Below are 15,356 nucleotides of genomic sequence, written 5' to 3'. Positions count from 1 at the left end.
ATTTGGGAGTTCAGAAATAGAACACAAGTCAGTAACTGGATACGTGGACAAATAGTAAGTTATTGAGAACCAGGGAAGTAAATATTAATGACAGTTTTAAAGTTGTGATGTTTACAATTTATGGAACCAAGGCAAAAGGGAAATGGCCACAAGTTTTTTTTTCCCTATTGTGTTAGAACATAAGAAATAGGAGCAGGAGTCTGGCCCGTCAAACCTGATCTGCCATTCAATAGATCATGGCTGATCTGGCCAGGAACTCATCTTCAGCTACCAGCCTTTTCCCCATAACCTTTAATTCCCCTACAAAGCAAAAATCTATCCAACCTTGTCTCAAATATATTTAATGAGGTAGCCTTCACTGCTTCATTAGGTGGAGAATTCCACAGATTCACCACCTTCTGGGAAAAGCAGTTCCACCTCATCCCTGTCCCAAATCTTGAGGCCATGTCCCCCAGTTCTAGTCTCAAACCAACCTTTTGTGATTCACGCACAAGCACTCCCAAGTCCCTCTGCATAACAGCAGGCTGCAATTTTTAACCATTTAAATTATAATCTCTTTCATTTTCCTTCCAAAGTGGATGACTTCACATTTACCAACATTGCATTCCATCTGCCAGACCCTTGTCCACTCACTTAACCTATTTATATCTCTCTGCAGACTCTCCATATCTTCTGCACAATTTGCTTTTCTACTCAATTTAGTTTCATCAGCAAACTTAGATATACTACACTCTATCTCCTCTTCCAGATCTTTAATGTATATTGTGAACAGATGTAGGCCTAGCACTGACACCAGTGGTACACCACTCACCAGTGATTGCCAACCAGAGTAATACCCATGTAACCAATCCTCTACCTATACATCACCTCAACTCAATGCACCCTTATCAGCTGCTGTGAAGCACAGAGAAGTTAACTCAAAGGTTTACATTAACATACAATGGAAGCAAAACTAGTAAAAATGAACTTTTCCAAAACTTTTTTAAAAACTGACACACAAGGCCATTAAGACATAGGAGCAGACCGGCCATTTGGCCCATCGAGTCTGCTCCGTCACTCAATCATGGCTGATCCTTTCCCCTCCTCAGCCTCACTCCCCAGCCTTCTCCCCATAACCTTTGATGCAGTATCCACTCAAAAACCTATTAATCTTTGCCTTAAATACACCCATCCCGCTTGGTGGCGCAATAATATCAGTGCCGGACTCCGGAGCGAAGGTTCCCGAGTTCAAATCCAAGTCGGGTTGAGCATCGAGCTAGCAACTCTGCCTCCTAAAAACAAGGATAGCTTGCTATGGTGCCCCGATAACTCCACTGCCAAGTTAAGGGCTATTTTTCTTCTTCTTTTAAATACACCCAACAACCTGGCCTCCACAGCTACCTGTGGTAACAAATTCAAAAGGTTTCAATTAGGTACTCCCTCCCCATCCCTTCTAAATTCCAGCGAGTACAGACCGAGTCATCGAACATTCCTTGTATGATAATCCTTTCATTCCCGGAATCATCATTGTGAACCACCTCTGAACCCTCTCCAATGCCAACACATCTTTTCTTAGATGAGGAGCCAAAAACTGTTCATAATACTCGAGATGAGACCCCACCAGTGCCTTGTAAAGCCTCAGCATCACAATCCTGCTCTTTTATTCAAGGACTCGTGAAATGAATGCTAACATTGCATTTGCCTTCCTTACCACTGACTCAACCTGCAAGTTAACCTTTGGGGTGCTCCATACAGACTCCCAAGTCCCTTTGCATCTCAGATTTTTGGGTTTTCTCCATTTAGAAAATAGTCTACACATTTATTTCTACTACCAAAGTGCATGGCCACGTATTTTCCAACATTGTATTTCATTTGCCATTTTCTTACCCATTCTCCAAATCTGTCTAAGCCCTTCTGCAGCCTACATGTTTTCTCAATACCATCTGCCCCTCCACCAATCTTTGTATCATCTGCAAACTTGGGAACAAAGCCATCTATTCCATCATCTAAATCATTGATATACAGCATAAAAAGCTGTCCCAACAGCAACCTCTGTGGAACAATCAATCAATGCTCTAACCATGCCAGTAACTTTGCTGTAATACCATGGGCTCTTAACCTGTTAAGTAACCTCATGTGTGGCACCTCTGAAAGTTCAAATATATGACATCCACTGCACCCCCTTTCTCTAGCCTACCTGTAATCTCAAAGAATTCCAACAGGTTCATCAGGCAAGATTTTCCCTCAAGGAAACCATGCTGACTTTGTTCCATCTTGTCCCGTGTCACTAAGTTCTCCATTACCTCATTCTTAACAATTGACTCCAACATCTTACCAACCACTGAGGTCAGACTGTCTATAATTCCTTTCTGCTGCCTTCCTCCTTTCTTAAAGAGTGGAGTGACCTTTGCAAGTTTTCGGTCCTCTGGCATCATGCCAGAGTCCAATGATTTTTGAAAGTCCATTACTAATGCCTCCGCAATCTCTACCGCCATCTCCCTCAGAATCCTAGGGTGCAGTTCTTCTGGTCCGGGTGACATGTATCCTTGTCCTTCAGCTTTTTGAGCACTTTCTCCCTTCTAATAGTAACTGCACTCACTTCTCTTTCCTCACCGCTTCAACATCTGGCACACTGCCAGCGTCTTCCACAGTGAAGACTGATGCAAAATACTCATTTGGTTCATTTATCATATCCTTGTCCCTCATTATTTCTTCTCCGGCCTCATTTTCTAGCAGTCCTATATCCATTTTCATCTCTTATCTATTTATTTTTATTTTCTTAACATACTTGAAAAAAAGCTGTTACTATCCACTTTGATATTGTTTGCTAGCTTGCATTCAATATTCCATCTTTTCCCTCCTGTTGATTCTTTTAGTTGCAGTCTGTAGGGTATTAAAAGCTCCCCAGTCCTCTATCTTCCCCCTAATTTCTGCTTTGTTGTATGCCCTCTCTTTTGCTTTTACATTAGCTTTGACTTTCCATGTCAACCATAGTTATACTATTTTGCCTTTTGAGTATTTCTTTGTTTTTGGACTACATCTAACCTGCAGCACCCTCATTTTCCCCAGAAACTCATGCCACCTCTGCCAGCATTTAGCCAACTCCTCTCTCATACCACTATAATTTCCTTTACTCCACTGAAAGAGAAGAACAATTCTAGAATGCGAAGAGATGAGGAGGAAATGGCCAAATGTCCTTCACTCAAAGAGATTTTCCGAGTTCAGAACAGAAGCAGCCTTATGTGGACCAATGAAACTTTCTCATGAACAAGGAATACCTTACTTTGGAATCTTTGATGTGGAGATCTAAGTGACTGAAATGGGCAATTTTCATTCCTGACAGGCCATCAAGAGGTAAACTGTCAACAGTATATGTTAAAGCTCTGCTTTTCTTATTAAGATTTCACTGCATGTTGACAGAGTAACCACATTTACATGAGGACCAGTCAGGTCATCAGACCTCTAAATTTCATTCAAGTTCTTACCAAGGTAACCGCTTTTTTGTTGGCTGCAAGGTTCTCTTTCGGCTGGACCCTTTGTCGACTCTGAGATTCTGCTCGAGATATATAATCAGCTACAGTTACTGCCATTAAAACAAACAAAAAAAGCTCTTTACAATTCACTCTTTATGCCCCTAAATGGTTCGCATCGGTTAAATTTAGAGGCATCTTCAGCCAACAGTTTTAAGTCTAAAGACATTTTAAGATTATATGCAATAGAATCCTTATAAATATATTCCAAAATTAATCAAAGATTGAGAGACCACAGAAAAGGCAGTAAAGAAAGCGTTTAATTACAATGACCACAATCACTTTTCCCAAATTCAGTATCATAAATCTGAGTTCAAGTGACTGCCAGATAAATGAATGATTATCAACCTTGAACATACCATTTTCCAGACTTAAACATCCCAAGTTTACTGAGTTTTGGTGGCAATTAAAAAAAAAAAAATCACACTGATACTAACTCATTTGTACATGAAACTATAACAAAATATTACCATCTGTTATGATAGTTCCGACTTAATTTTATTCTAACTGATTTGCTCCTTTGAACATAACGATACAATAGGGTCTTTTAGGAGACTCCTGGATATGTACATGGGAGCTTAGAAAAATAGAGGGCTATGGGTAACTCTAGGTAATTTTTAAAGTAAGTACATGTTCGGCACAGCATTGTGGGCCGAAGGACCTGTACTGTGCTGTAGGTTTTCTATGTTTCTATAACATTTAAACCAGCTAAAATATATCTCCCAAAAGGTGTTTGTGTGTACTGGAAGTAATACTAAATCATTAGCACCTTAAGTAGGACCATTACAGTAAAGAAATTGGCCATTTGGACTATCAAACCATCCCCAGTACATCTGTATGTTTATCCATCATCTTCCTACCATAATCCCACCCTCCACCTTAATCCCTAATCTCATTCTTCCCTCCAAACATGTGTAAACCTCTAATCCTTTCCCCACTGTCAAAATATGCTGGGCATTTATATTTTCTATTCTCCCTCTACAGTGATTTCTCAAAACACAACCAATTTAGCTTCAGTTGAGCTTTCTTTAAAATAATCTAGGTTTTAAAGACTGCTTCCAAAAACAAACAAAAATTATTAAAGTTATGGCCACTGAATTTTTGCTTAGGATGCCATTTCCTAATATAAAACTTGTCAATAATTTACATTGTATTTCATCGAGCAACCATTGCTGTGGATAAAAATAAAGGTAATTTTTTTTAGAAAATATGTAAACACCAAACTGTTTTGAATCAAGTCTTCAATTTTATTGTTCAAATGTTTCTCTCTCTGCCGATGCTTTCTGAATCAGAACACTAATTAAAACAAGGTATAATTCTTTAGTAAATCATTTAACACTTGTATAGTTTTGGTTGATTGTGCCACTTTAAATAAAGTGTATAGAATATTTAGGTTCATTGAAGATTTTGAATAACGTACATCTTGCATCACAGATGAGCTCCACCTGCTACTCAGCAATATAAAATATTACCATGCAGTTTAAGCTTAAAAAGTTTAGAAAATAGAATCTGTGTAATTTGACTACTTCAGTTATTGATTATATAAAATACTTAAATCTGTTGAACAAGCTATTGTAATACAATCAATAAAACATTTTAATTTGCCTTTCCAAGATAGCAAACAGAATTCCTACAAATATAAATGCATTGGCTGTGTCTTTGAAATGGTCAATTCACAGCATAATTCAAACCACCAAAAGAAATATTCGAAATTTTGTTACTCCAAAGGGTCATCTTCTTCTTCTCAGGGCCATCAATCCTACTGGGGCATAGGCCACCAACAGCAGCTCTCGAGTCATCTGTCCTTGGCCTTCCAAGTTTTCCCCAGGTGTAGCCCATCTTCGAAGATCCTTTGTCTCCAAGGAATGAGGTCTTTGGAGCTTCTGTTGGTGTGTCTGTAGCACTGGGATTTTAAGGGATGGGGTTACTAGACCCATGCCCAACCCTCCTTTCGCAGCTGGGCTCAGGACCGTCCATGGCGGCGTTCCGTAGGGTCACAAAGCATTGAAACGCCCTTCAGCCCAACTCACCCATGCTGACCAAGGTGTCTACCTGAGCAACTGGCATCTCCTTGTGTTTGGCCCACATATCTCTAAATCTGTCCAATGTCTTTTATACACTGTAATTGTTCCTGCTTCTACCATTCCCTCTTGCACCTCATTACTTACACCACAGTGAGAGAGACACACACACAGAGACTCTTTACATTGCCAACTTCAGCAAAATTCTAAACCCTCCCCACCCCCATTTAAATTTGCAAGCAGAAGAAAATGATTTTTCCTATACTCCATACAAGTATGGTACATAGGCAAGAACATAGAATGAAATTGCAAATGATGAAGCTGAAGGGGATGTAAAAATTTTAGTACTTCAATTTCAATGTTAAACCTGTTCATCCAATGCTTAGCAGCAGCCAAAGGCAATGATGTGAACCACAAAGATAGAAACAAACAATAAATGTGCTCTGGACAAACTGTACTTTCAATATACAGGTCCAATTCTGGTCAGCAAAGTAGAACTATTCAATTGCTGGAAGCAATACAGGAAAATGCCACAAAGTTAACTGTTATTGACAATGACTGAGATGAGGAAAGAATGGAAATATCCAAAACTTTAGCCTAAAGAGGAGACTCCTGTGTCTCATGGTCTTATGGAATTCCTTGCCCTGGGGCAAGACTACATATTCAAGCACCCAAACAAAAGGGGGAAAAAAAACTGCTTACCAATATTGCGAATGGTTACAAGAGATTACAAGGTTTACTACTGCCAGATAGTTTATTGAGTAATTTATTTTCCTTTTGCTTTAAATGACAAAAAAAGTCACTAAGTACACTAAAATGAGAAACATAGTAGTGCAGATTACATTCCAGCTAAATTATATAGGCTGGATTTTCATTTGCACAAAAGTGCAGAAGCATATTCTGTCCAAGTTTCACCAAGAATTGTAACCATTTATTATACATTCTCAATCTTGACTCCCAGGATGGGATGGATGAAAACAAAAGTAAGTTATATAGTTGAGACCACACCTGGAGTATTGTGTGCAGTTTTGGTCTCCAGGGTTAAGGAAGGACATCCTGGCTGTGGAGGAGGTGCAGCGTAGGTTCACTAGGTTAATTCCTGGGATGTCCGGACTGTCTTACGCAGAGAGGTTAGAGAGACTGGGCTTGTACACGCTGGAATTAAGGAGATTGAGGAGGGATCTGATTGAGACATACAAGATTATTAAGGGATTGGACAAGATAGAGGAAGGAAATATGTTCCAGATGCTGGGAGAGTCCAGTACCAGAGGGCATGGTTTAAGAATAAGGGGTAGGTCATTTAGGACAGAGTTGAGGAGGAACTTCTTCTCCCAGAGAATTGTGGAGGTGTGGAATGCGTTGCCTCAGAAGGCAGTGGAGGCCAATTCTCTGGATGCTTTCAAGAAGAAGCTAGATAGATATCTTATGGATAGGGGAATCAAGGGTTATGGGAACAAGGCAGGAACCAGGTATTGATAGTAGATGATCAGCCATGATCTCAGAATGGCGGTGCAGGCTCAAAGGGCCGACTGGTCTACTTCTGCACCTATTGTCTATTGTCCTGCTGAAGGGTCTTGGCCTGAAACATCAACTGTACTCTTTTCATAGGCCTGATCTACTGACTTCCTCCAGCATTTTGTGCATGTTGCTTGGAATTCCAGCATCTGCAGATTTTCTCTTGTTTGTAATTTATGTAGCGTTTTTAGATGCTATTATGGCAAAAGTGAGGAAACTGATTCCCTAACTAGAGTCAGTGGCAAAAAATATATTTTGTTGTAAAGGACGTCTCAAGATTTTTCCCAAATCCTATCAACTATTCTTATTACCATTTCTTATCAGCAGGTCTGAAAACACCCAAGAGAATATAGGCAAACAGACCTTACTAGTTCTTCTTAATACATTAAATTCTGCATTTAAATGCAACAATGAACTGGTGACTATTCAGCCCCTCAACTTGTTCTGCTATTTACAATACGTACCTCAACACTTTAGACAATCTGTGAGCAATATTGCTTGATATCCTTAAAATTAACTTATCTACAGTTATTTTAACCTTGAGGGAAGAACTTTTCTCTTTTTACTAGATGGAACAAAAATTCTTCCACTACCTTCAAACTTAAATTAGGTGCCCATTCAGTATTGACCCAAGCTGGATGGCTTTCAATTTTCCTTTTCCAAACTAGCACTGAAGTCAACTGTCATACAATGCATTTAAACCAGCATTTAGTAAATGAAGACCTGAGATTTTTATACTGTACAGATTCAAAAATCCAAGATCTGATCTGGAAACTTCGACTTTTCAGTACGCTGGTAACTCTCTTAAACAACATAATTTTAAGCTCAAATCCCAGAAACAAAATCAGTGATTTTTGCATCTTGCATCAATATGCAACATAGCAGGTGATCTCAAGTTCACAGCTGGGTTACTTATAAAGCAATTAGCAAATCTATGCTATTTTCTCCTCATTTTTTTCTCCCATGAGTTCGTTTTTAAATTACCATTTTTTTCAATGGTATAAAAAAAGTTTAAAATGTGTTAGAATTTCAAAACAATTTTATTATTTATAAGCAGCAGGCCTTTGAAACCATGCTGATTAAACTAAGTTTATTAGATAATCTGCAATATTGTAAAATGTTAATATTCCAAACACCCTAGCATGCTAATTTTAGGCATTACCTGGCTGGTTGTCTCTACTCAGAGAGCTTTCAATCTGACCACGTAAACGACGCCTGCGGCTGCGATTACGCCGCTGTGGCTTCCTTTCATTATCATCTGTAAAGGGTGAGGGAGGCTTTCTCTTTAATGTTTTATTTACAATAGCAGTCCGATGCATGGAGTTAATTCGTTAAATACTAATTTGACAAATATTCTTTTGAAATAGTATACAAGTTGGATATTTACATACCCAAACCATTTTCATTAACTGAAGCACTGTCTGATTCTGTCATTCCATCAATCATGGTAGCATCATCATCAGTTCTTCGTCTACGTGACCTCCTGCGGCGGGTTGAGCTGCTATGAGATTCACTACCATCGGTGTCTGCTGTTTGGTCCGTTTCTGTGTTATCTGCATTATCTAGCAAACTATAAGGATTGCTATCTGGATCCTTGAACACTAAGAAAAAAATAAATATTATTAACAATCTATTTTGAAATATTTAAATTATCTGTCCATTTGGTCATGTGATTATGAGAAGTTGATTTATAATTGTACCATAGTTCATGCAAGTTATTAGTTACAAAATGTGCCTTTGACACAAACCGCACACTTCTAATTAATTCAATCCATTTACAACTTTAAATGCACTTTAGTAAAAGAGAGCATCAAGTGATCCAAGTGAATAACAGATCGCTTTTCCTAGCATGTACAGTGGCGAAGAAACAGCTTATCACTGGCGTGGAATGTTCAGACAATTATCCCAAGGAGTGGAGGATTTTTTTTTCCCCAAATCTGGGTAGAAGATCTCTTTTATATAATAGACAAGAATTCTAAACCTTCGGTAATTTCAAATATTAATAGCAGGGACATTTAATTCCTCCCCACCTCTACCATAAGTCCCAACATATCAATGCAGTTATAAAGAAGGCAAGACAGAAATTATACTTCATTAGGAGTTTGAAGAGATTTAGTACGTCAACAAAAACACTCAAAAACTTCTACAGATGTACCGTGGAGAGCTTTCTGACAGGCTACATCACAGAAAGTGGAGAGCTTTCTGACAGGCTACATCACTGTCTGGTATGGGGGGGGGAAGAGGGGGGCTACTGCACAGGATCGAAAGAAGCTGCAGAGGGTCGTAAATTTAGTCTGCTTTGTCTTAGGTACTAGCCTACAAAGTACCCAGGACACCCTCAAGGAGTGGTGTCTCAGAAAGGCAGCATCCATTATTAAGCACCTCCAGCACCCAGGCCATGCCCTTTTCTCACTGTTACCATCAAGGAGGTACAGAAACCTGAAGGCACACACTCAGCGATTAAGGAACAGCTTTATTGAATACTGGATACTGTGTCCAAATATGGGTACAACACTTAGCAAGGATAATAAGTCCTTCGAGAGAAAGCAGCAGTCATTTACTGGAATTATATGAGAGATGGAAGACCATAAGGAGAAACTGGAAAAACCACATTTATTTTTCCTTCAGCAATGAAGGTTAAAGTAAAATTTGAAGGCAACAAGATGGGGCTCCAAAACAGAAAAAAAGCATTATAATTGGTATGTGGCTGAGTAATTATTAGAAGTAGTTATCAAGTTGTGTAATGAGATGGAAGATTTTATACATTAATGAAACCTGAAAGTTGAATGAGTGGTAGAAGCAGAGACAATTCCAACTTTCAGAAGCATATCCAATAGCTACGTCATGGATAACATTGCTGGGTTATAAAGGGAAATCTGGGGAATTGAAAGCACCAAACAACCTTTACAAAAAGCAACAAGGCAAATGGCCCATTTCATACTATAAAATTTAGTATTTTACAATGCAAACAAATAGTCTTAAGGATAACATTTGGACAAAAATTTGTAAAAACGCTTGATTCAAGCTGCACAAATTTACCTAAAACATCCTTCATACCATAACTGTCTAGATTTACTGTGCTGCCAAATTTTAAGCAAATGATTGGCATTTTACACTAAACTGTGTAATGATCACCCTTTGATCATTATGCAAGCCATAATTGTATCCCCATGATAAAAGAAACATACAAATGTCAACAGTAGGTAGACTCCTGGATTTTCCAAATCTAAAATTTTAGTCATTTTACTGCCAACCAGAAATTTAATAGAACTACACCAACTCAAACAGCAAAACTGAATTCCCAGGCTGTTATGCTATGCTGTATATACATGCAAATACACTCAAACCCCATATAACACCACCCTGCATAGTGCTGATTTGTTACAATGCGGTTATTCAATTCTTTACTGAAATTTTTAAAAATTACAAAAATTCATTCTAAACACTCAAAACTTCTCAAGAGCAGTCGCCATTACAATAAACATTCAATCAGCCAATGGGAACACTTTACATACGTTCTGAGCCACTCACAGCCAATCACCTGCTCTTGCTCTTACACACATGGGGGAGGCAATGTTCTTGCTCCCTGGCCAATTTATTCTATTTTTTTTTTTTTTTTAAAAAGTATCTGGCAAACAGCCTGCAACTTCCAGTGAGGGTAGTACCTCTAAGATGTCCAGGAAAAGCATTAGCACGGATGTGAAACCGCAAATGATACGGAGTGAGGATATTAATGATAGCGATGTTGAAGAATTACTGCATTCTCATGGTGAGAGCCTTAATAACAAAGAGCTTGAGAATTGGCAGCACAATGCATCCTGGGTGAATCTGAGGACACGGATGGAGAAGAGGAAACACCAGCAAGAAACCTCACCACAAAATTCCTCAGCGCTAGCATCACCACAATCATACAAATCATGGACCAGTTCATCGATAATGATCCTGACTGGGAGTGAAACCATAAGGTAAAGAGAGGCGTTTTCAATACAATTTCCTGCTACCAAGAACTGCTTCATGAGAGGAAACTTCAGGAAAGGCAGTCAAATCTCAACACCTACTTGAAGAAGAAGCCAAAGTTTGAGGAGGACCCACAGACTAGTCCCTCCTCCAAGACGTAACCACCACCCGCTTCCCTCTGCTGCTGCTGTGATGTGTGGCCACTCCACTGATATAAAGGTTAGGTCTATTTGTGTGTTTGTTATTCCACGAATTACTATGTACACATTAAATGATTTATCATATCTCAGGCTTGATTTGTTTTTTTTTTTAAATCTAGCACACATGTCCATTTACATGTTATAATGACCATACATAGCGCTCACCCTCTGAGGAATGTATTCTTTGCATTAAGCAGGGTCTAAGTGTAAATAAGCAAAACCCTACTACTTCTCTCATTCAAAACTGTCAAAATTGACCAAATTATGCTCTATAACGAAAAGCAGATTTTGCATGCTTTCAAAACACAGCCATGGCTGTAATAAAACTAAGGAATCCAAAGCACTATTCTCTGACTCTACCGAATTGAAGACCCATTCAAAAACCTTACCTGAACTAACTGATGAGTTGTTACCTCGTGCTCCTCCACGACCTCTGCTGGATTGTCCACCACTTCGACCTCTCCCTGTTGTAGGCCGCCTTCGACTATCGCGATGTGGTCTTGAATCACGATCATCATCAGCAGCCTGCGACCAGTCACTTAATTCATCTCTTCTTTCAGATTCAGTCTCCGAAGCATTTGACAATTCAGAGTTTGTACCTGAGCAATGAAAAACAGTAAATGGTTGATGTGACTAACGCCCAGGTCCAAATACAAATGCCCCCTTGTCCAGTAAGGCAAAGTTCATTACTTTGAAATTTAAAATCACAGGCCAAGATGAAAATTTCTATACATTAAAATGTCCTTGAATTATTTATCACCAGGTTGAACAGTGGAATCCAAACATAAGCACGACAAGTTGTATGATTTTAAAGAACAGTTAGCTCTCGATTTTCTCAGATTCTCAAGCCTTTCTCCAGAGCAGCCAAGACACATTTCAGCAAATCTCTATACATTTCCAAAGCATGGGAAAGTTAAAATTTATCTTGCCGATGTCTGGAAATTGGAGGCAATGCGAGTGAGAGCAGCATCAATGGTGGAAGAAGGGAAACCCCGTTATTTGGAGGAGGACATTTCTGAGGTTCTGGAAAAAGAAGTTTCATCCTGGGAACAGATGCGGCAGAGGCAAAGGAGAAAGCATTTTTAAAGGAGACAGGGTGGGAAGAGGTATAGCTGAGAGCCATGGGAATCTGAAAATTTATAAAAGGTGTCGGGTAGACAACTTGTCTCCAGAGATGTCCAAGGAGAGGAGGAGGGTTGGAGAAGGGAGAAGGGATTATCAGCGCGGCCACTGAAGTGGGCTCTTAGACAACGATGGAAGTAGTACTCTGCATCATGGCTGGCACAAAACTCACTAAGGAGGGTGAAGGTGGAAATTCTACAAAGGGTCTGGGGTAAGAAGAGGGTTTTTTGGAATGGTAAGTTAATATACTTCAATCATGATTACCCCCCGGCGATCCTAAAGAAACAGAAGGAATATTCCGAAGCAAAATGAATATTAAAGCAAGAAACGATTAAATTCCAAACCCTGTACCCTGCTAAACTGAGGGTATTTTACCAAGAAGGGATACGACTATATCAGAAGATGGAAGAGGCAACTACAGACATGAACAACAGAGGATTGCCCATTAGCATGGTCAAACCAAGGGAAAGTCTGGCTGAGCAGTTATCCCAATCTGCTTGGGAAATAGTAAGAGAACCGAGAAAGCAAGGGACGGGAGCAGGACGAGAGAAGGATATTAGGAAGAGATTGTGAGTTCTCCGAGGATAGCCGTCACCTCCTCCAAAAGAGCCATAAGGTTTGGCTAACTTTAAAAGTGCAGATAAACTAAATGGAAGCAAAAATAGACAGTGATATACCAATCTTGAGAAATACATATTATAATGTGGATTTTATATTACAGGTGCCCCCTGCTTTTCGAACGCTCGCTTTATGAAACCTCGCTGTTATGAAAGACCTACATTAGTTACCGGTTTTTGCTAACAGAAGGTGTTTTCACTGTTACGAAAAAGGCAGCGCAAGCCCCGAGCAGCCAAGCTCCTCCCCCGGAACTGTGCATTCTAGCCGGCATTGCTTAAACACGTGCCTGCGAGCAGGCATTAGCAAGATGAGTTCTAAGGTATCGGAAAAGCCTAAAAGAGCTCATAAGGGTTTTACACTTAGCATAAAACTAGACATAATTAAGTGTTTTGATCGTGATAAACGAAGTAAGGACAAAGTGAGTTTGGCTTGTGGAAGTTGACGAAGATGATGTTGAAGAGGTTTTGGCATCCCATGACCAAGAACTGATAGATGAAGAGCTGATGCAATTGGAAGAGGAAAGGATAACAATCGAAACCAAATGTAGTAGCAAACGGCTCGAAAGTGAAGTCGTCCAGGAACTGATCATGGGATTTTTGCTGCAATGATTGCAGAAAAGTACGACTTTAATTTTGAAAGGGTACGTCAGTTCAGGGCATATTTGCAAGATGGTTTGAGTGCTTACAAAGAACTGTATGATAGAAAAATGCGCTAGGCTAAGCAGTCAAGCATACTGTTGTTTTTCAAGCCTTCCACATCAGCCACAGCAGATGACAAACTTTCACCTTCCACACTGAAGCAGGCAGACATAGAAGACGACCTGCCTGCCCTGATGGAAACAGACGACAATGAGATAACATCCCAGTCAGTGTCACAGTCCCACCACCCCAACCTCCGGGCCGCGGACCGATACATTGCCACCGAGAATACAGCGGTAGCCAGGACTCATTCAGCATATCTTTAAGAAAAAAAGCCGAAATAAACAAGCTAATTAATTACATGCTGGGCAGCACCTAATTAATTAGCTTGTTTATTTCGGCTTTTTTCTTAAAGATGTGCTGGGTGCGTCCCGACTACTGCTGCATTCTTCGCAGATCAGTATCGGTTCGCTGCCTGGAGGTTGAGGACCACTGCACCACCCCAACCTCCGATGACTCAGCCTAACACACCATCATCAGTGTGCTTGGCGCTGTCTTCTCGATTCTGGTAAGTGATACTACAGTGTACATACATTATTTCTACTTTATATAGGCTGTGTATTTTTGTGTTATTTAGTAGATTTGGCAGCTTCATAGCTTAAGGGTTACTGGAGAGTGTTTCTGCCGAGAGCACTTGCGTGAGATTTTCGCTACGGAGAACAGTGTGGCAATGATTGTAGAAAAGTATTTCTACTTTATGTAGGCTGTGTATTTATCATATCATTCCTGCTTTTACTATATGTTACTATTATTTTAGGTTTTGTGTTATTTGTCATGATTTGGTAGGTTATTTTTTGGGTCTGCAAACGCTCAAGAATTTTTCCCGTATAAATAAATGGTAATTGCTTCTTCACTTTACGACATTCCAGCTTACGAACCGTTTCATAGGAACGCTCTACCTTCGAATGGCGGGGGATATCTGTACTCAATTATTATAAATTCATTCATTCATTCCTTTTTCCCCACCTAAATGAGAATATATACATGGGAGAAATACACAGGGAAATCATTTCTGTGTAATGGACATTTTTTTTTTAAACTTACTTTTATAGGTACTGCAGCGAGGGCCCTCAACTCACAGGTAGCAGGGGCTATCCCCCACGGCTAGATTCTTCTAGTTCAACCCAGGGTCATCTAGAGACCCCAGCCTTGGAATCACACCTTCGTTACCTTTTTTTCTTAAATTATTCGTGTTTCTTGGCTCTTATTTGTTCAGGGAGGGAGTAGATCGATTAAGTTATATTCTGCACATTTCAATAATATACTAACAGATAAATACACATGGCTAAGGACAAAGTAAAATTCATTTCTTTTAATGTCAATGAGCTGTTGAATCCAGTCAAGCGCAGTAAAATTCCTTTTTTTCCCCAAATCTTTTTATTATTATCCAAAATTAACACGAGTACATCGAAGTAAGCAACACTTACAACGTCTCAAGAAAAAAAAAATTTTAAAGATTGAAAAAATTTTGGTGAGAAAAAACCCCTAAGCAAGAAAAAGTGGGGGAAAAACCCATTAGGTGTTCAACCCCGGAGCCATGCGCCATACATAAAGCTTCTAAAGATAAATATCAAACTGCCAGCAAGAAAAAAAAAGTACCAAAAATTTACAATTAGATCGTGGAGGAAATCTATCAATTAACTCAAATGATAATAACGAGCAAATGAACCCCACCTTTTCTCAAAATCAAGCACAGGTTCAAAGGTTCAACTTCTA

The 15,356-nt window shown here is 39.5% G+C and overlaps 1 protein-coding gene across 5 annotated transcripts in view; it reads right to left on the bottom strand.

Moving 5' to 3' along the window:
* Window positions 1-15,356, bottom strand: part of fxr1 (FMR1 autosomal homolog 1) — a 68,576-nt gene that overhangs the window by 2,837 nt on the left and 50,383 nt on the right. For 2 of the 5 annotated variants that reach the window (XM_072255209.1, XM_072255206.1), the window contains 4 exons: window positions 11,592-11,801; window positions 8,437-8,646; window positions 8,208-8,303; window positions 3,465-3,562 (listed from right to left, as the gene is read on the bottom strand). In XM_072255209.1, the coding sequence (XP_072111310.1) occupies window positions 3,465-3,562; window positions 8,208-8,303; window positions 8,437-8,646; window positions 11,592-11,801 (614 nt within the window). The remainder of the gene's footprint in view (window positions 1-3,464; window positions 3,563-8,207; window positions 8,304-8,436; window positions 8,647-11,591; window positions 11,802-15,356) is intronic. The other 3 variants (XM_072255207.1, XM_072255210.1, XM_072255208.1) reach the window with 3 other exon arrangements.

This window comes from Mobula birostris, chromosome 4 (assembly GCF_030028105.1).
Source record: "Mobula birostris isolate sMobBir1 chromosome 4, sMobBir1.hap1, whole genome shotgun sequence".
Classification (NCBI taxonomy): domain Eukaryota; kingdom Metazoa; phylum Chordata; class Chondrichthyes; order Myliobatiformes; family Myliobatidae; genus Mobula; species Mobula birostris.
Note: the sequence above shows the minus strand (reverse complement) of the source record. Positions and strands in the feature narration are given on the sequence as shown.